At 45.3% G+C, this 19,972-nt stretch overlaps 1 protein-coding gene across 15 annotated transcripts in view; it reads left to right on the plus strand.

Moving 5' to 3' along the window:
- RNF220 (ring finger protein 220) overlaps nucleotides 1-19,972 on the plus strand; it is a 157,610-nt gene that overhangs the window by 125,961 nt on the left and 11,677 nt on the right. For 14 of the 15 annotated variants that reach the window (XR_014932806.1, XR_014932807.1, XM_015870371.3 and 11 more), the window contains 4 exons: nucleotides 4,693-4,789; nucleotides 5,751-5,837; nucleotides 7,477-7,532; nucleotides 9,220-9,298. Coding sequence is in view for 13 of the 15 variants with exons in the window: in XM_015870371.3 (XP_015725857.1) it covers nucleotides 4,693-4,789; nucleotides 5,751-5,837; nucleotides 7,477-7,532; nucleotides 9,220-9,298 (319 nt within the window). In the remaining 2 variants the exon portion in view is untranslated. The remainder of the gene's footprint in view (nucleotides 1-4,692; nucleotides 4,790-5,750; nucleotides 5,838-7,476; nucleotides 7,533-9,219; nucleotides 9,299-19,972) is intronic. The other variant, XM_085511558.1, reaches the window with a different exon arrangement.

Consider the following 19,972-nt stretch of genomic DNA (forward strand, 5'->3'; position numbering starts at 1 on the left):
TTAGTGCTAGTTTGGGATACTTCAGCAGCTGATGAAATAAACCCAGTTTAGAGCCATTCTCGGGAAGTGTGTGTGAGGCCTGGCCGTGTGTCTGCATAAACTACTTTTATTGCCCTCATTGTTTTTACTCTGCAAGAAGCCAACGAGTGACATTTCGTTAAGAAAATAGAGTGAACGTGCTGGAAGGGGAGGTTGTGCAGAAAGGGGTTACTGCAAGGAGTGTAATTAGCAAAGGCTGCAGTTCTGAGATTTATGGGAGACTTTTTCTCTTTCCTGAACATGTGCAAATTACCTGTGAGCAGAATGAATGCCTCTTCCCAGCCAGTACAGGCCCCAGTAGAGCCACATGCTGAGATGGATTTCGATTTAGACCCACTTACAGAAATTCTTCTTTAAATCTAGAGTTTTGTGCATTACCGATACTGATGGGAAGCTTTCATTCCTGAGAGCCGAGCCCAAGTTATTCCTATGACTTTAATCTTCAGCATGAGCAGCATCTAGTAGCTGCTGTCACAACAGCGGTGCAGCTAATACTAACACTTTAATTTTGTTCCTTGGTTGTGTTTGGAGTGATGGTGTTGGGGACCAGCTGTTCTCTGTGCATTTATTGACTGTTCTGCTCAGGTAGGAGCTGAGGAACACTGTAGGCCTGTGTTTTCCCTGCTGTGCTGATGAAATTTGGCTGAGAGATCTGGGTCTGCACTGGTCTGGTTGTCCCACCTTTCTGCTCCCTTGTCTGCCAGTCTCCTTGTGAACACAAGAGACAGCAGTGCCAACACCTGAAGCAGCATATGTTGTCACTGCGACCATCTGCTGCCGAGCGTGATGGAGAAAGGGAAGGACTTGAATGTGAGGCTCTTTTATCTGCTCTGTTCCGTGAATCCGTTTATATATATCATGTTAATGACTCTCTATCTGAGCCAGAGCTGCCATTCAGTGAAGATATGTTGAGATGACCTGTCATCGGGGGGATTGCACAAAGGAGCTGCGATTTGAGGAGTGGTGCAGAGGTCAGGGAGGATGCTTAGGCATAGGGGACAGCTTAGGAGAAAACAAAGTGCTGCAAAAACTTAGAAAAGGGGAAGAAAAGGATTTCTGATGAGATTTATTACCAGCCATTATTAATTTGTATGTGGAAGGAGGTAGGAAGTGATTCCCCGTCTCCTTCAAGCTCAGCTGGTTCCTATAGCCTGTCAGTGCCTGCAGCCTGGCGGTGGTGAAGAGGCATGCGAGTATGTCCTGCTTTTCAGAGCTCGGCCTCTCTATTTCAGAAACATTTTTGCTTCTGTAGATCACCTAAAATTTTCAGAAACCAACTAGAATCGGAGCTCGGGTGGATTGCTCCAAGGCCAGCCCAAGCAAAGCTGTGTACACAGTGCCGGAGGGCAGCAGGCGCTCTAGGTAAGTGATCTTGATAGGTACACTCTGATTGATGGGGGAGTTTGTCTCCCAAACTGTCACAGGGTTTATAGAGGTGCCACTCAATACCAGTGCTGGAATTGCTTGTCAGAGCACCTGGCTGCAAGAGCAATGGGGATTGGAGACAGAGCTGTAACTTTGTTTTTTCTATGCTTAATGGCCCCAGCGCCTGACCTGCCTGCTCACTCCTGTTTGTCTGGACCTTAAGGAGGCAGCAGGGATTAAGACTGTCAGAGCATTGTGGTGCTTTCGCATCAGGAGGCTAATTGTGTCGGGGCCGGCAGCGCATGACGAGTGGTTGCCTCCTGCCAAATGCACAGCAAGAACAAAAAAATTCTTCAACAAGATGTAAGAGAGTCTGTGCTTTGGTTTAATCTGTAAGTAGCATTTTCAAGTTCACATGTGGAATTATGTTCTTCAGGCTTCAGGATACCCTCTGTAAGATTCGCAGCTGTTCCTATGAATAACAGCCTCAGGATCACATCTCCTGTGAATTCCTAGGTCAGGCTTACAACTTAACATTCAGTTGTCGGATTTCACTTTATTAACACATTGGGATAAAGTTCCGGTCTTGAGCATTGACCTCTGGATAGCGGCATTGGTTTTAGCAGTGTGCTCTAGGCAGCTCTGTGGATACAGTGAATTACTGCGTGTCCTTCGGTAGCAAAGCCCTGCTGAGGAACCCAGGGCACGCTGCTGGATTGCAAATCACCCAGGTGTGGTGGCTGGGGGTCTTCTGGAAGCTCCCCATCTCCTCTTGCAGGTCTAAATGTGCTCTGTCTCAAAGCTGGTTTGTTCTGCTCAGAGCCCTCTGTGCTCCATTTCACACTTTCCTCACTTCTGGATGGTACTGCCAAGCTGTCACTGTGAGCTAAAGTTCTGAGTCCTCTTTACACTTGGGCTGAGTTACTGAGAAGCAGGTGTGATCCTATCAGGCCTTTCTTGCATTTAGTGGCCCACTTAATCCATTTATAACAGCACTTGTTCAGAAATCTGTTTTGAATGAGTCTGAGATGAATGAATAATGTCAAGCAGTTCAGACGTCAAATATTTGAACAGCTGTGTGGGTGTTTTCACTGGCTTTGTGCATGGAAGCAACCTCAGGAAGTTAGGCAAGGAGAGCCGGGTTGAAGCTGTGGCACCAAACCCCAACCCATTAGAACTGGCCTCAGGATCCGTCCTTGCTGCAGGTGAAGGCGTCAGAATGAGCAGTCTGCCGTCAGCCCTCCTGCAAAACTTGCCCTATTCCTATGTTTCAACTTACCCTATGAACTGCTCTGTTATGTCCTTCTCCCAGTGTGCATCTGTTAACTTACCATGTCTTGTCCAAAACTTTCCACTATACATGCCTGTGTACAGTAGGGAAGAAAGCACCCTGTTGGGAATGCAGTCATTTCTACTGTAGGGCTAGATTCAGCAAAAGATCTGTGGAGTATTACCATTACAGACTTAAAAGGGATTTTCTTAAGTGCAAAGGTCTTGAGAGCAAGGACACTGGGATTCTGAAGTCAAGGTGCCTTCATATTTGTAAATTGTCTCACAGTAAGCAGATCTTCTTTTCTTAAGCTCTAACCATAAACCACTAGTCGGCTTGAGTCACTTGGGAACAAAATTGATGGAACGATTCATGATTTCTGAGTGCTTGGCATTCTTTCAGATAGAGACACGCAGGGAGCAGTCTCTCTTAGATTCACTCTTTTGGACCCCTCTCCCTCCCAGCAGGCTCCAAGTATTCATTATCTGGCTAACATTCAGATCACCTCTGGGACAGGCCAAGTCACAGCTCTAGCTTTACATGATTTGTGTTTCCCACAGCTACAAAAGAAAAATGAAGACCTGTATGTCCGAAGTTTATGGCCTTTGAGAAGTGATGGGCTAAAGCAATGCCAGGTGCAGGGGATGGTGTTACTGCAGGTTAAATGCCATGCCTGTAAATTACTGCCCCATCACCCCCTGAGACTTCTCAGGCAGCTTTGAAAGACTATCCAGCTTCTTTGACAGGTCTCTCTTAGTACTCTAAATCTTCTCCCAAACATTGTGATGAACTGAAGGTTTCAAGATTTACTAGATGAGCCATTGCAGCAAGAAGAGGCAGCTCGTGACATATGTTGGCTGGTAGTGTGTGGCCACTAGGCTTATAAAGGCTCTGATGGAAGGAGGTTGCCCTGGTGTCACTGCAGAGCTGACCTACGAGCACCTCTTGCACTACCTGACACACAGGGTGGATGTGCATTGTCAATGCTAGTAGCGTTGCTTCTGCTGGAAATTAAGGCTGGCAATTACTTTCAAGTAAAGGGTAGTTTATGCTTCTAGGAAAGGTTAGTCTTAAAATCGTTGTCATGCTACAGTTATCCCTCGTTAAGGACCTTCTTTATATTCAGGGAAGAGAAATATCAAATCCATATAAACAAATTTTATTGGGGGCTTAATGAATCAGTGAAAGCATCCATTCCTAGAGAGCGATGGTAAAGGGCTCTGTCTGCATCGTGTCCTTGGAAATGAGACCTTCGCCTTGCCCTATTCTCTGCACAGATGCAGATTTAGGAATGCAGCTCACTCCTCTCACCTGGGAAAGTGCAAATATGCTGCTGATCATGTGAGATTGTGGGAGCTCAACTCAAGCCATCGTATCACTTGAGAGGCTGACTTAGGTCTGATAATGTCATCTCTCTTCAGAGATGCACCTCATATTCACCATTCCTACATTAATGATAGCCTGTCTTCTGCACTTAGAACTAGGCTGGTGATGCAGAAATAAGTGTTTCCTTCCTATTAGTAACTTCAGGTAGTAAATAGGAAGTGAAGATTCATCTTCCGTGGGTGCTTGCATTCAGTTAAAAGAAACATTATAACAACCAGCTATAACACAGTCAACAAAATGCTTTGGAACCAAAATAAATCTATATGCTGCTAGAAAGGGGTACTTCTTGCACAGCTGGAACTTGCTTTGGGATTGGGCTCATGCCTGATCAATTCTTGTTAGAAGTACAGGACTCCTGCTGACTTGCACTAGAACTTTCTCAAGTAGGAAGAGTTCATAAGGGGCTGCTAATGACTGTGATGTTTTCTTAGAAGCAGGTTTGCTTTTCTTAAACATTTTAAATAATAATAATAAATGAATGCTTTGTTTGTTTGTTTTAAATGGTGGTACCTTTCATGAGCCTGTTCAGCGTAAAGGATGACCTGCTGGTTGGTGCTGTCCTCCTGTCCTTAGGAGATCTTTGGTCTCCACTTCAAATGCTCACCAGAATATTTTGTTGTTTTATTTTCCAGGTTCTGGGTTCATCATGTGCAGCGGCAAAGAGAATCCAGACAGCGACGCTGACCTGGATGTGGATGGGGACGACACACTTGAATACGGGAAACCACAGTATCGTTTTTGAAAGGCCTATAACTGAGAGGGAACCTAGAGATCCATCATCAGTGTTTACATAGCATTGTTGAGCTAGTAGGGATTCTCAGTTTCCTCCCTTTGAGATCCTTGTGTACGTGCTAAACTATTTCAGATCCAGTTGGGGAAATCTGTATGAGATGCTGCAGGAGATCAAAACTATTGTTTCTCCAATCTGTATTTCATAAGTGATACTCTCATCTCTGCAATACTCTCATCTCTGCCCAGGCATCTTCCATATAGACAGCTTTCCCTGCTTTGTGGTTAGAAACACAGTTTATTTTCCACAGGGTGTTTGTTTGATTTCAGTGGTTTTGTGCAGTAAATATTTCAAGCGTTATTCACCTGCCGTTGTAACTGCGAGAATGAGTTTTTATTCCTTTTGTTAAAGACTTCATTAAGGGCAGTTTTCTGGAACTCCAGCTGGGAGCCAGACTCTTCAGACACAGCTCCAGAACTCCTGCCCTACAGCAGCTGTGCAGCCATCAAGGAGGACTTCCCACAGGGGTATTAGGCAGACACTGACATCTCTGTGTTGAGAGGGAATGTAAATCTGTAGAATTAGATTGCGTTCAGATCTGTACTGGTCTTTAACACCAAAGCATCAGGCTTTAGCTGGTAGATCTCTGTACTTCAAACAGAAACAGTAGAGTTGTGCAAATTGCACTTTCAGAGGCTGAGGAATTGGTTTTCCTCTTCTGAAAAGCTGTGGTGATTTGATGCTGTCTGAGGACTTGTCTGTATCTTTCCACTTAAAACAAAACTCTCATCCACAATCTAAAAGCAGACCTCTCCATGGATACCAGCTGCTGTTCTTTTGAGGTTTTTGTTTCTGGTTGATGTGAATTTGTACTGCATCCCAGATAGTGTCCCAACCACCTCAGAAATCTTTCCATTGTCTGCAGCAAGGCTGTATGTTTCTTAACCTCCTTGTGCTCAGGTACACAGAGGCAGACGTTATCCCTTGCACTGGAGAAGAGCCAGGTGAAGCCAAAGAGAGGGAGGCGCTCCGAGGTGCTGTTTTAAAGTAAGTACTGTGCCTTTCTGATTTGCTTTTGTTACTTCTGGGAAATCTCAGTTTGTGGAAGGTATCTGTTTGGCCACAAAGAGGGAATCTTACAAAAAAACACTGTGTAACAGGTGTGTCTCCATTTCTACCTGTGCAGCCTCATAAAGCTTCCCTGCGCACACTCCCCCACATTAACCACCATATTGCCCAGCCAGCGCTGTTTTCTCCCTGAGCAGTGCTGGACAGAAGGTGGATTCTGGCCATAGGGGACCTGTGCTGTTTCAGGGCCTTGTACACATCTTGTCAGGTGCACAAGGTCTGAAACTTGTTCATTGTATTAGGAGACCGGCACCTAAGGTGTGATTTCACTGCATCATGTTATTGTTGCAAGGTACACAGATTAATCCTGGGCAGAATGTGTGCTCTGCCCACAAGCATATGTCAAGAATGTAGGCAGACAGCATTCAGGGCACTTGGGGAAGCATTTCAGGCAAGTAAAATGAGTCTTAACAGAGAGCTAGGATTGCTTTCTAAGCCCTCTGCCCTGCATAAAGCAGGGCTTAAATTACCCCTCTGTCTCTTTCACAGAGTGATCCTGTGAGGTCAAGGTTGAAGTGATTGATAGAGCAGTGAAATGAAGTTTTCTTACTGCTTAGTCTGTCACAAACACTAGTTCAAAATTAGGTTCCACTCCATAGAAGTGTGTCTTTGCCACACTGGATCCAAACCATTGATCCATTCAATACTTTGCAAACTGTGCTAGACTACAGGCGGGCCTCAAACATGCTAAGGCTCCTTCACAGCTAAGAAAAAGAAGCATTGTAACAAGAATATCCCCTCATTAGTGGCCGTGGATGTTTAACATTTGAGACCGCTGAGAATGTAAGATATGGAAATCTAGTTCCATATGTGTGACTTGCACCTAAAATGTTTTGCTGTTTGTGTGAAGTCTTTCCCCGTCTCTCTGTAAAGCAGGAGGGAGATTGTTGCTTGTGAAAGCACTTTGAAATTTGGGCAACTTGCTGTAGAAATGCAGTAGATTAGCTGACGCCCTGAAGCATAAGCCTAAGTTACCTTTTGAGCACAACTGTCACAGCTCATAGAGCTGAAATGTTATACAGCCACAAGCATACAGGCTCCTGGGAAGGTTCCTTTCTCTTACTGCCTCTGTTACTGGCTTGCAAATGAATGGATGGGGCCAGGAGTGGTCTGCACTTCAATGCTGTCGTTCTTCAAATGGGAAAATGGGAAGGATGGGGCTTGTGATGGCATACAGTTAGTTCTAAAGCAAGAAGCTATTGCAGCATGGAGGATTTCTGTTCACTGGTAAGGTTTTCATCTTTGAAGCTGGGTATTCGAGAACGAGCTTTAGGTCACAGGTGCTATTTGATTCCCAAGCCTTCAGTCAGCATCACAACCCTCATGTGATTCAGCAGAGGTCACAGCTAGAAGAGAGGTTGGGAGTTCGCTGGTGGAGATGTGTGCTAACACAAAAACACCTCCTGCAGCAAGCCAGCAGCTCGCATTTGATGCTTAGTCTGATGGTTAGAAGTATTGGGAGAGATGTATGTGGATTGGTGGGCTAAAGGACTGGCTTTTCCCAAGCAGCAGAATCTTCTACGTTCAACCTTTAGCATTCTGCCCTTCTCTCTTTTAGTGGTGGCACACCCAGTACTCGAATAACGCCGGAGTTTTCTAAATGGGCCAGCGACGGTGAGTGTTAAGCATGTCAATAATTCATCTGTTAGCTCCAGGAGGGCAGATAGATATTCCATATCTTTTGATTGCCAGTAATTAGGAAAATGATAGGTACAGACGCTCTCGTGCAGTACCAGCAGATGTGTGTACAACCTATTATGGTATCTTTCCTGAAAATTTATCAGCACAGTGAACTGCACTCAGTGAATTTGGGGAAGTTCCCAAAAATAGAACTGCAAGTGATACGGTGATAGAGACAGGGGTTGGATTGACTTGCTGTCTTGTCGCTAAAAGACAAACTACTGTATCACAGAGGGAGCCATCAGAGCTTGACTGTAATGTTGATGTTCAGCTGTTAGGAGTTTAAACTATATGGGCACCTGTTGCTTTATTTTTTTTCCCCAGCTACTTATCATCTTCCCTTCTTTAAAGGGGTATGCTGGAGGTTCTGGGATCTGTGCTACCTCGTGACTCATTATGGAGAATCCAGAGCAAACGAGTAAATGTGAAATTTTAATTCACATTATTAGTAATTCAAATTATTTGGAAGCTCCTATGATTAATTGAGGGGTGGAGGGTTAAACCTATTCAGCTGTTGCTTTGTTTTATTTAATGCCAGCAGCACTGGAAGTGTAAGCAGCAACCCAGTGGAAATATGAGAATAATAAAACCTGGCGCTTTCCAGCTGTAGATGCCAAATCCATTTCCAGAGCTGGGCAGTGCTATTCTAGCTCCCTTAGGAAGGGAACTGAAGCTCAGCGACCTGAAGAGACTTGTCCCAATGATTCTGTTTCCTGTTCTGTTACTGTAGTGCTTTGGGCATTTGATTCCCGGCCTTTAAAGTACCTAAAAGACATAACTGACTGTCAGTGGAAAGGGGGGCTGGGTAGGAGCAGTTTTGCCAAAGGCATGATGATTAAACAAAGAACATAAGATATCTATCGCAGGCATTTGCTTCTGTGGGGTAGGCAATCACATCTGTTTTCTTTGATGTAGGAGCACTCGCTCGTAGGTGCGTTCAGCTTCAGTAACTGCAGCCACAACAGTGATGAGGAAGCAGCTCTGATGATGCTTGCTATGAGCTCTGTTTTCTTCATACCTTTTACATGAGGCAGCGGTGCTGAACCTGCAGCCCAGGGACTGGCCCCAGGATGGTTCATCTGGCTTGTTTCTGACTGTTATTTTCCTGGAGGCTCACACCCCTCCAGTGTTAGGAGGAGCCATGGGAATGCCGGTTGAGAAGAGAGCTATGAGCAGACTGTTCTGTCATACTACTTACTGGCATATATTTTTCTCCTTGTGTCTGAAGGGTCTCAGAAAAAGGGAGATGTTGAGAGCAAGGTCTGGGCTGGATAAGTTTGCTCCATAGTCGCCTTTCTGGAAGTACTTTTTGGTGCAACAGCTGCATCAAACCTTTCTGAATTAAATCCTAGCTTAAACAGATGGCACATCTGCAAGGGTAATCAGTTTGTAGTGAAGAGAGGGCACATATTGTGCCTTCAGCCTAACTTGTGGGACTGTGCCATGCAGGGAGAGGGCCCCCCTGCCAGACAGGGATGCGTGGTATTGGTCTCCTCTCGAAACACTGATATGAAAATGACTCATCAGAGTCCTCCGATTCTGAAACTGTAACTCAGATTATTTCATCTCAGTGATAAAACGTCCTGTTCTGTTACTGATTTGTCTGTTCTCCCCTCAACAGAAATGCCCTCAACGAGTAATGGTGAAAGCAGTAAACAGGAAACCATGCAGAAGACCTGTAAGAACAGTGACATTGAAAAGTGAGTGTAAAGTGGATAGCTTTTATTTCTTGGTTTAAGAACTATGGAGTCCATTGACTCTCAGCTGTCTCTGTTTTTGAGGGCAGTCCATTGTCTCTGGTCTATCTTTTCGAATATACTTGCACGTACCACCCTCCATCTTTCCAACAAGGGGGATCCCAGCAGTCCCATAACTTGGCACAAACCACATTGAGAGCATTAAGATCCAAATTATATCTCTGTATGGTTACTAACAAAAACATTTCTCAGTCTCTGTTTATTCTACCTACAGCCCTTCAAGTCAAATCAGAAATTTGACTCTCATTGTTTGAATGTTCAATAATGCAGGTGCCCCAATCATCTCCTTTCATTTCCCTCTCTGCTAACTGGATATCCTCCAGCATAGGGTTAAAAAAAACACCTTTTTTTCCGCACTTTGTGATTGAGTAACAACCCCCCTGCTCAGCTCCCCCCCACAAGCTACTTAGGAGATGTCCTGCTCAGGCAGCATTTGGCAGCCCAAGCATACAACTTCAGGCTGTCTGTTGTTACCATAGACTGTTAATTGTGGGATTTTTTGAGTTGGTAATTACCTGAAATAAAATGTTGTTCCAAGATCAAGTGAGAGGAGAAGAAGCTTGAATGGAATGGAAGAAATGAGAAAAAGCAGGTTTTAAGAAGGGAGTATTTACATTTTGTGGCTGAGATATATTGATAATTTAGGGTGGGGAAAAACTTAATGTTGAAATGAAGAAGACTTTAAAGAAAGTTATTCTTTAATGTAATTAACTTCTTGCCCTGGTCTTGTTGCAAGAGCTTGTGTCACTTGCACATTGTGGGGTGTCTGATAGTTCAGGTAGCCTGGCAAAGCTTTTATTCACAATCAGAAGTTATAGCTGAGGAAATTCCCTGCTGCAGAGGAAGCTTTAACACTTCTTTGCAGTCTCGGCACTTTACTTTTTGCAAGATGATTTATTGGCTTATCCCAAATGTGGGCTGTGTGCTGCTTGATACTTCTTGGTGAGCAGACTTTAGCCAAAGACTGCAGTGCTGGAGAGCTCGCAGGTCAGTACAGAAGCAGTGTTGCCCTTAGAGCAAGTCTAGCTGTTGTATATGTCCTGTTGGCCAGGACTTGGGAAAACACACATCCCATTCGCCCTGATCTGTCAGCCTCTGTCTCAGACACTGCTCCGGACCTCCTGCCTGTCAGACTGACAGCCCTCCACCCTCCCAGATCTGCTTCTATTGAAAATCTTTAAACTGCAGGAGCTGAAAGGATTTGACATTTTCCAGAACACTTGAGCTCAAGTGATAAAATTGACATAGCTTTAATAATCTGATCAAAGAGGCTTTAGCTCGCACCTTTTGAAGGATCCCAGAATCCTTTCCAAACAACGCTTGTGCCAGCTCCGCTGTGAAGTGGAGGAGTGTGTGTGTGTGCTTGCATGCATGCACATGTGTGTGTATATATATGCACACGACGCCTTGTTCCACAATAACCTTGTCCTGCTGAAGCTTCAGTGCTGCAGAAGGTGCAAAAGGTCAGCAAAACCCAATAGAAATTACAGTAAAGACCTCTGTGTCTTGCTGAGTCTTTCCAATAATGCTGATTTTTAAAGAAGCAGGGGAGGGCTTTTTATTTAAGGCCTTTTATTTCACTGAGGTTCAGAAAGCAAGATGTCATTTCAGGTGGAAAATATCTAACTGCTGGTTTTTGTTGTTGTTGTTTTGTCAGGTTTTGGGGTTGTTTTCTTTTTTTTGCTCCTTTCCTTTGAGATTCGTGTGTGATAAATAGTTTCTGTCCTGCCATTTAAGGAGTCTGAATGCTCTGTGTGCTTGTCTGTGCGGAGGGGTTCTGTTAAATTAATTGATAACAGGGATCAGAGCTAGAAGCCTGCAGAAGGGGGGGGTGGGGAGAAAGGTTTCATACTGTCTGGCTGTTTCCCACTCCACTCTGAGCCATGATATATGGCGACCCAACCCAACAGGCTAAATTGATTCATCTCTAGTTCCTGTTTCTTAATCTGGACCTAAATTGGTTTCATTTTTCTTGTGTTGGGTGGCACTTACAGGAAGTTTTCGGCAGCATCACTTCACCCTGTTGTTTGTAATTTTAATTTTTGCTATTAGACCTGATCATTGCTAATAGGTGTGTTAAACACTGTGCAGCATCTGATGAGCATTTTTTAAAGCATTGGGAAGCACATGGCTTACCACCTGCGTCAGCCAAGCCCTCCATTCAGGCAGTGGCTAATAGTGTTAGCAGTGATCCGTGTATCGATCCTTCCCTCTTACAGGTGACATTCCTTCCCCCTCCCCTCTTCCAAAAATACATGTAGGCAAGGAGAGCGGTGTGTCTCTGATACATCAGCATTGAGAAATGGAGCTCACCTATGTTAGCTCTGAACTTTGAGTGGCAGCTGTGTGCTGGGTGCTCACCACAGGCCCAGGTAATCTCATCTCTGTGCCGATGGAAGGTGTCTGGACAGCATCACTGGGTGCTTTGTGCCAAAGGCTCCTGGGAACAGACAGGCCATGTTGGCCCTCAGCAGATGGCATGAGATGCAGCTCTGGTTTGCAAAGCGGTCCCTAATTGTCCAAAAGCCACCCCACATCGTCTGCAAGACACACAAGTGCCTTTCCCCAGAAGTCTTCCTCCTCCTCCTCCTCCCTGGAGCTGCCCGCAGCGTCCTGGCGCCATTTTGAGGCTGAGGTTCCCTGGGGTTAAAAGCCAGCATCTTAATTCAGAGTGCCAATGTTCAATTTTGCTTTCTGCCACCAGACTAGATTGCAGGCCAGCGAAAGAGTCTGGGTTAGTGGCCCACTGGGTCACCTCCCATTTGTTTTCCTCAATTTTGTGTTGTCATAAATTCATTCCAGCCCGTTGTGGTTGATCAGTTTATCTCCGCCGGGGCAGGGAGCGCTGCGAGCATGATGTATGGCACGGAGCATTGTAGCCAGCCTCTCCATGAATCACTCCAGCTGGTTGGTGTCAGCCCCAAAGCAAACAGGCCCCGGCCGCTGAGCGTTGACTACGATGAGCTCAGTATGGGAAGAGACATGACGTATGAATGTTTATTTAATAATTCTCTAATATTTCCAGTGGAGTGTGGCTGTGCCTTCTGGGGGGGTGGGGGAAGGCTGAAGAGGGAAACTCTAATCTGTTGGGGTGGGTCATAAATCAGGAAGACAACATCATTAATCAGGGATGGGACTGAACTGGAAGGAGGTGGGACTGGAGCTGCTATCCTCAGTGGGAAGGGGGCTGTGCTCTTCTTCTTTTTTTAAATCTTGTTTCTGATTCCGCTTGGCCCCAGCAGCGCTGCCCACATAATAGCAAGCCTGGACACACGGCTGTTTAAGTGAGTATGCTACCTCCACCATAAACCTTGAGATGCGAGCCTGCCAAGCATTAAATCCCTTTATAATTATCTTCTTTATATAACACTTCATGCTCATCATGCTTCATTGGATGAGATGCTCGTTGGGTTAAAAAGAGGGTCTGGGAGACAAAAAGCAATTGTATTCTATTTTTCTTGTCTCCTCTTTCTTCCCCTTCCCCCTCACTTCACCTCATTCCAGAGCAGCTGTTCAGAAAGCATTGGCTCCAGCATTGGCTGCTGCAGGAGCATAGGGGAGAACATTAGTTAAAACTGAAGTGTAGGGTGGATTCGATGTGCAAAGAGCAGCAGCTCAGACATCAGTGTCTGGGTCTCAGAGCCTCTGCTCCTGGGGAGACAGGTTGAGACTGGAGCCCCTGCTCCACCGTGCAGCCAGAGGATTAGCTCAGGCCTCAAAGGCAAGGAGCCACACTTAAGCCACTGTGTCACAGGGAAACAGAAGCTGTCTTGCATTCACACCAGAGGATAAGCACTCCCCAGCCCTTCTCTGTAATGTCACACCATTAATAGGCTTTGGTGGTAGACAAGAAAATCCTGTAGCAAGGATAATTTTTTTTAAAATTACCTCAAGCTATTAAATGACCTTAGCCTTTGTGCTCAGGGGGGAGCATGGGGCTGAGGATCTGCAACAGGAGGCTCCAGGCTGAGACCAGCCCATGCAGACTGGAGATGTGATCTGGGAAGCATGGGGTTGTTGAAGCTGGACTGAGTGCTGCCCATGTCTCAGGGCTTGTGTCCAGATCTGTTATTTATTTATTTATTTTAAGCTTTAGTTCTTCCTGTCAGTAATTTAATAGAATGTAATATGTGCTGGTGGTCAGAGTTGGAAAGGTGCATGGGCAGATGTTGGGCTTTTTTTATGAAGTGAGACTTTCACATTACTTCATCCTCTAGATTGGGTGTTCAGGCTCTGGTGGCGAGCAGAGTGCTGGGTTTTTTGCTTCCTCCTTTAACTGTTTGATAGAAACTAAATGTGCCAGTGATGGTCTCAGATGTGATTACCACTGTGCCAGCTGAAATTCTGACAGTGTCATGGTTCTTCCCAGGGTAGCAATTAATGAATTGGATCTTCTCCCAGTTAACTAGTGACAAGATGAGAGGGAATGGCCTTAAGTTATACCAGGGGAGGTTCAGGTTGGACATTAGGAAAAGCTTATCTGAAAAAGAGTGGTCGGGCACTGGGACAAGCTGTCTATGGAGGTGGTAGAATCACCATCCCTGAAGGTGTTCAAGAAGCATGGGGATGTGACACTGAAGGATGTGGTTTAGTGGGTGATGTTGGTTGTAGGTGGACAGTTGGACGAGGTGATCTTTGGAAAAGACCTCAACCTTAATGATTCTGTGATTCTATGAAGCTCAGCAAGGCAGGTAAACAGGAAGAGCTCAGATCTGGTGTGACGGTGGTATCTGTTCAACAGTTGTATCCAGAGGTAGGGTATAATACTCACACTTTGGAAGCAGTTCTTGCAGACATGTTGGACATCTTCCTGCAGTGAAAGAGGTGCTTTTGTCTGTAACATTTTAGAGCTGAAGTGTCTGCAAAGCCAGAACAGCTGCCGGCTCTTGTGGCAGTAGCATCCTCATCCCACCATGAGCTCAAACCCCAGGAAGGAATTTTCTTCCTATCTTGCAGATGCAGTTGAGGCATCTTGCCTTTCATGTCTCTTTGCCCTCTTCTTTCTTTTCTTTCTTTCTTTTTTTTTTCTTTTCTTTTTTTCTTAGTTTCAGAAATGCTGTTAACTTTAATTTGTGGAGTTGCTTCCTGGGAGTGAAAAATCGATGGGGGGCTATCGCAGTGTGAAATTCGACTGTCACTATTGAGCTATAGAGTTAGCAAGATGTCTCAGAAGGTAAAAAATAAATCGTGGCCCAGCAAGTGCTCAGCTGTGCTATTTCAAAGGGGATATGAGGCTGATGGTCCGTTAGAGGGTACTTCAGTTAGATGGATGATGATTCCCTGTGAAATATTGGAGTTATTCCATAGGTAAGAGAAACTTTAGCTTATAAAACACAACCAGCTGCCTTCTAGCAGACGGATTCTGCCCTGAGATGTGTGAGCAGCTTATCAGAGAGAGGACTCATCCCTAAAATTAGCCTGTCGTGTTTAACGATGCCTCTGATGGAGCATTTTAGATCCTACTGTGTCCCTTCTGAAAATACTTCAAGGATGTGACTGTTTATTCACATCCTTACCTACGCTATAAGAATTAACAGTCAGGGACTGGGATTTTTTGTTCTTTTTTTAGGAAATGTTTGCACGGTGCTCAGAGGCTCTCAAGAGAAAAGTAAGAATTATTGTTAATGTAGGCCATGTTCTTTGTTTGGATGGGAATGTTCCCTTGAAGAGCAGAAGAGGGGCCGTGTTGTGCCCCTTCCGCTGCCAGTTTGCTGTCTCTCCTGTGCATCTGTTGGAGGGCAGCCCTGGCTGCACAGCTTCTCTGTGTGCTGGCATTAATAGGGCTACTGCTTTCTTTGGCACTTACTGGCTATTACAGCAGGACTCAGTAAGTGTTTGTGCTCTGCCAGCTGCTGTGTGACAACAGGATGATTGGGTTTATGGTTCTTGGTAGGTTATGCATTTCTTAGGCTATAGTTAGTAAATATAAATATGAAGTAGTACCAAAAAAAAAATACCCTGTTTGTGTTATTTCCCAGCTAAACCACGTATGGGACACTGTAGAGTGTGTGCGATTATTTATCTTACACTTGCGTGCACATTTGTGATACAGCAGAGGGCAGATTATTGCTGCAAGAAGCAGATTTAAGCTGTGTTTATCTTGCTGAAGATCTCCCCCAAAAATATAACACTGGTGTTACGCAAGCAATGTAATAGAAAATAGGGTTATAATATTTAAAAATCGTGTTGATTCTTTGCCTTCACTTTGGTGTTGATGCTTGTCCTTCCTCACTACCCACCGCTGTGGCCACTTCATCTTATTTACCCATTCACTTCACCTTTCTTCCTTGTTTTGGACAGTTTCTATCCCTCCAAAGCTCTGTTTCCCACTAAGTTGTGTAAGAGTTCCTGCCCTTTCCTTGGACAGCCAGCTCATGACCTGTCCTTCATCTCCACTGCTGATTTCCTTTTCCAGCTCTGGGACCACAGTTGGTTATGCGATACTAAAGTGCAATGGCCTCATGTTTCTTTTTGAAGGCACATTTACCTTAAATGATGCTAATTCTGATCCTTTCTTTCCCCATGAAAGGAAACGGTCGCGGTGTAAAAGTTCTAGGCCAGGCAGCACAAGCTGTAGGAAGTTGTCTGGAGGATGTGTTATCATGCTGCCCTTGTGCACCTCCAATCAGTGCTCATGAATGGGGTTCTGGAAAGCATATCACCTCGGCGATAAAGCCCTTAAAAGGCTGCAGATGAATCCAAGCGGTGCTGTAGTAGCATAGATATTTCCTGTTTATTTTGGCTGTTTGGAGGCAGGCCATGGGAGTAGAAGGCATTTCGTTGTGCACAGGCTCAGCCTAGGAGGCTGCAATTCCCCTTCCACTTCAGGGATGTTTTACAATTTTAATGCCCTGATTATCCAGCCAAAGCTACCAATAATCCCAGACTACCCCCAGACTGCAGTTGGATGCTGGGTTACAGCAGACCTAAGTCTTTCAGAAGAGAAATAGGCCTGCCGAGCTGTACATGGAGCTTGGTTGTAATCCAGACTTGTTTGCTTGTGGATCAGGCAGTCTCGGTAGGCTGGAACCTGTAACCCGTGTTCTTCGTCGGGGAGCAGAGCTGCACTTCCCATCTTCACCACCTGCCTTCGCTGGCCCTGATTTGTATTGAGACGGCACGGTGAGCCTTCACAGGTCTATTAGCAATGCACTTCTGATCCAGCGGGATGAGGGATGCGTTTGAAAAGTGACTTGGCATATCACCGCACAGGGCATGCGACAATTTGCATTTAGGAATTTTGCTCAGAGAATTGTTTTCTAATGCAGCCCGCGCTGCCCCAGTCAAACCTGCAGCAGAATGCTTTTTCCTAGCATGGCTTTCTCCTTTATCGTCAAAGCTGCGCCAGTAAAGCGATGGGATTGCATTTATTTCCTCTTTGGAACAGGGGACACGGTCTCTAAATCGAGATCAGAATGACCCATGCATTCTTTCTCCCAGCTTTCATGTCGAACCATAATTGCTCAAATGGCACAGTTAAAATTTTGGCGCAAGCTCAGTCTTTCACTCGCTGCCTTTTTAAATCAGTCCCAGTGGCCGGCAGATACCGTGTAGCCCTACAAATGCATCTAAACGCACTGACTCCGAGGCTCCTTCCATTCTGAATGATCAGCGGTGCCATCTGTCTCTGTTTTGATTGGGGCTGGGCACATGTGTCCTGGCAAAACCTGGGCCAAAAAGAGAGAGAGAGAAAGAGCCAGCCCTGAATTTACTTCCTGCTTCTGTAGAGACGTTGTTGGGCTCTGCGTTGTAGAGGCGGAGGAGGTGGGAAAGCATAATGAATTCTTCTGTCATTAAATTCTTTGGGGAATCTTTACCCAACTCCCAGCTAAATGCAGCTTAAAATGCAGCGGTAAGCTCCCCTCAGTGGTATTGCGGCGGTGCGTGCAAGTGTAAGAGAAATAATTCTTCTGCGGGGGGAAAGAAAAAGAGACAACATTGGTTCGCATCGAGATGAAATTAGTCAGAATCAAACTCTGGACTTGGCAAGCAGCTGCTGGTATTAACAAGTTGTGCAAGCAAGTATAAAATAGAGGCGCTGCTGGCGGGGGGGGCACAGAGCTGTGTGTGTGTGTGTGTGTGTGTGTGTGTGTGTGCCCTTGCATGCACCCCGCTCCAAATTCACTACTTAGAACACGGAAATTAGAATGGGGAACATTGCATTATTCATAACTTGGCAACCAGAAGCCAGGGCGCTTTGCCAAAATAAACTATTCTCTATAATTACAGGTGAAGCAACATTCTTTAATATCTTACAATACAAAAACATACATTAATCAAGGAAAGAGGGCTTTTTTTTTTTTTTTTTTTTCTTTCCTAGAGGACAATAAATTAGCATCCTTGCCAATTTCCTCAATACACGTGACGATGTTTTACAGGATTATAAGTCAGCCTGTTTAAAGGAGGTTAGTCTGAAAACAAATAAAACCGATAAATGAGATTTTTAGCTAAATAAAGGGGAAGCCAGCTCCTGAAGTGTTGATGTCTTGCCAGCTGATTTGCTTTTAGTGCTGGCACTCTCATGGACAGTGGGTCTGAACTTTGCTTAGGGTGATTTGACATGGCCCTACTGGTTTTTTTTATCAGATCTTAACATCTAGTGTCCCACAAGGTGAGTTGTGCATGTTAGGCTTTCTCTTCTGCAGTGAAGTTGTGATTATGATACCCATCATCTGGAAGCATGGTTGCATACGGCCAGGAGAATTTCTTTGCTCCTGGAATCTCACTTCAGCTTGACTCTGCCTTAAAAGCATCAACCATTCTGTTTCTAATATTAATGATATGTAAGCTGGTAGCAGCCTGACCTCTGCCCATGGTGCAGGGCAATGGATGGTCTGCTCTGCTGGGATCAGGTTCTCCACCTTGGACAAGGGGAAATAAGGTCTGAGCCATCACTGCCAGGTTTGTCACTGCTCTGTGTTTACAGACATAGAAAAACAAAGGTGTCAGAATACCAAGTGTCAGAAATAGCCCTTGAAATTTTATTGGTGGTGCATTTGATCAGCGCTGAGCTTTATTTTTTTACAAGCACTGGAACTGTAAAAACATAAGGGATGCTGTGTATAGAATGGTGTGACTGCTTATGAAGAAAGTTACGTTTATATCCATTAGAAGTAAACCAAAGGGGAATGTTTAATGGAGGCTTCTCAACGGCGGGGTGCTTTAAATGAGATCTGGGTGAGTGGAGGATGGGGTATTCACGTGGATCAAGCAGGCAGGGTTCTAGATGCAGTGATGTATTTCTTGTTTGTCTGTTTGTTTTGGTGTGGTGGAAAGGCAGCAGAGGTGAATAGCTGCTGCTGGTGTGTGCTACGGAGCTTTTGCTCTTGGGCCCATTCCAGTCGAACAGTTTTTTTTTCAGCAGCCCTTAATATCCATCTGGGAAGGGTTAACCGAAGCCAATCACTTTGACATCGGTATCGTTTTGTTTCCTTTTTGGTCCAGTATTTTGTTGGTGATAAAGCGCAGGCTTAGTCAATTGAGAGATTCCAGAGCTGCAGAATCAGAGATAATTTAATTAACGGAATTGCTTGTGATTGCCCACTGGGACGGCGGGTAGGAATTGCTCGATTTAATTTGGAGAAACAAAGATCACATGCATGCTAATGTTTGACAAATAACCCGTGTTTGGGTTAAAGTTTTTCGCAGAGGGGAGGCAACCTGTTCCCAAGGGAGATTTCCCAGCAGGTGCTTGCTGAGTAACAGCTCAAAGGTACAGATAGGTCCATTTCCTCTTGCACGGCATTTTTGTGCCCTTCTCCTGGCCTTTTATGTGAACAAAAGCAAGGATTTGCTCTAAGATCCTCTGCCCAGGACAAGTTGGTGATGCTGCTCTGCTCCCACCTTCCTGGTTGCAGAAGCAGCAGCCCAAGGCTGGATGCATGGACCTTTGCAGCCGTTGTGCTCAGCAGCTCTGTCCTGAGGCTGATGAATGGTGTTAACCAAACACGTCAAATCAGAGCATTGAGGCACAAAATTGCTAACATGGTTCTCCCACATCCAGCATGAGGTCAAGGCAAAGCAAGGAGCGGGGCTCTGGAGCCAGATTCCTTCTTTGCTGCCCTTCCTTCAGCCTCCCTTGGCACGGTGGCTTGTACACAGCTTTATTCCATCTGTGGAGTTTGCTTCACTCTGTCCTCGCTCAGCCCTTAAAAACACAGCACAAGCTGCTCCCTGCTGTATCCAGATGAACTTGCGTGAGGTGTGCCTGCAAGAGGGAAGCCTCAGGGAATTCCTGAGATTGCTGCTGCAGGAAGAGTTGCTCTGAAGTGATACTTATCTTTAGGATACAAGCAGCAGGTTGACGGTAAAATGTCACTAAATGGAATGGTATGTGTCCCAAGTGTGCTGGCCACCACGGGAGCCAGACACATGGGAAGTGACTCTCGTCTTTATTCCATCCCTGGAGGTAGTTCCAGTTTCCTTTATTTACTAATGTTCTCCCTATTTCCCTTGACCTCATTTCCTCTGGCTTTTCGGAAGCAACCATGCAATTATCGCTCACTTTGGGTTGACCCCTGGCCCCCATGTCCCTTGTTGCTGCTGCTCCGGGAGGCTTTCCTGAAAGCTCAAGTGCAAAATATTCACTGGTGGCCAAAAAGCCCTCTCTTGTAAGCT

This window comes from Coturnix japonica, chromosome 11, assembly GCF_054131305.1.
Source record: "Coturnix japonica strain WE chromosome 11, WE-NBRP24, whole genome shotgun sequence".
In the NCBI taxonomy this organism is placed as follows: Eukaryota; Metazoa; Chordata; class Aves; order Galliformes; family Phasianidae; genus Coturnix; species Coturnix japonica.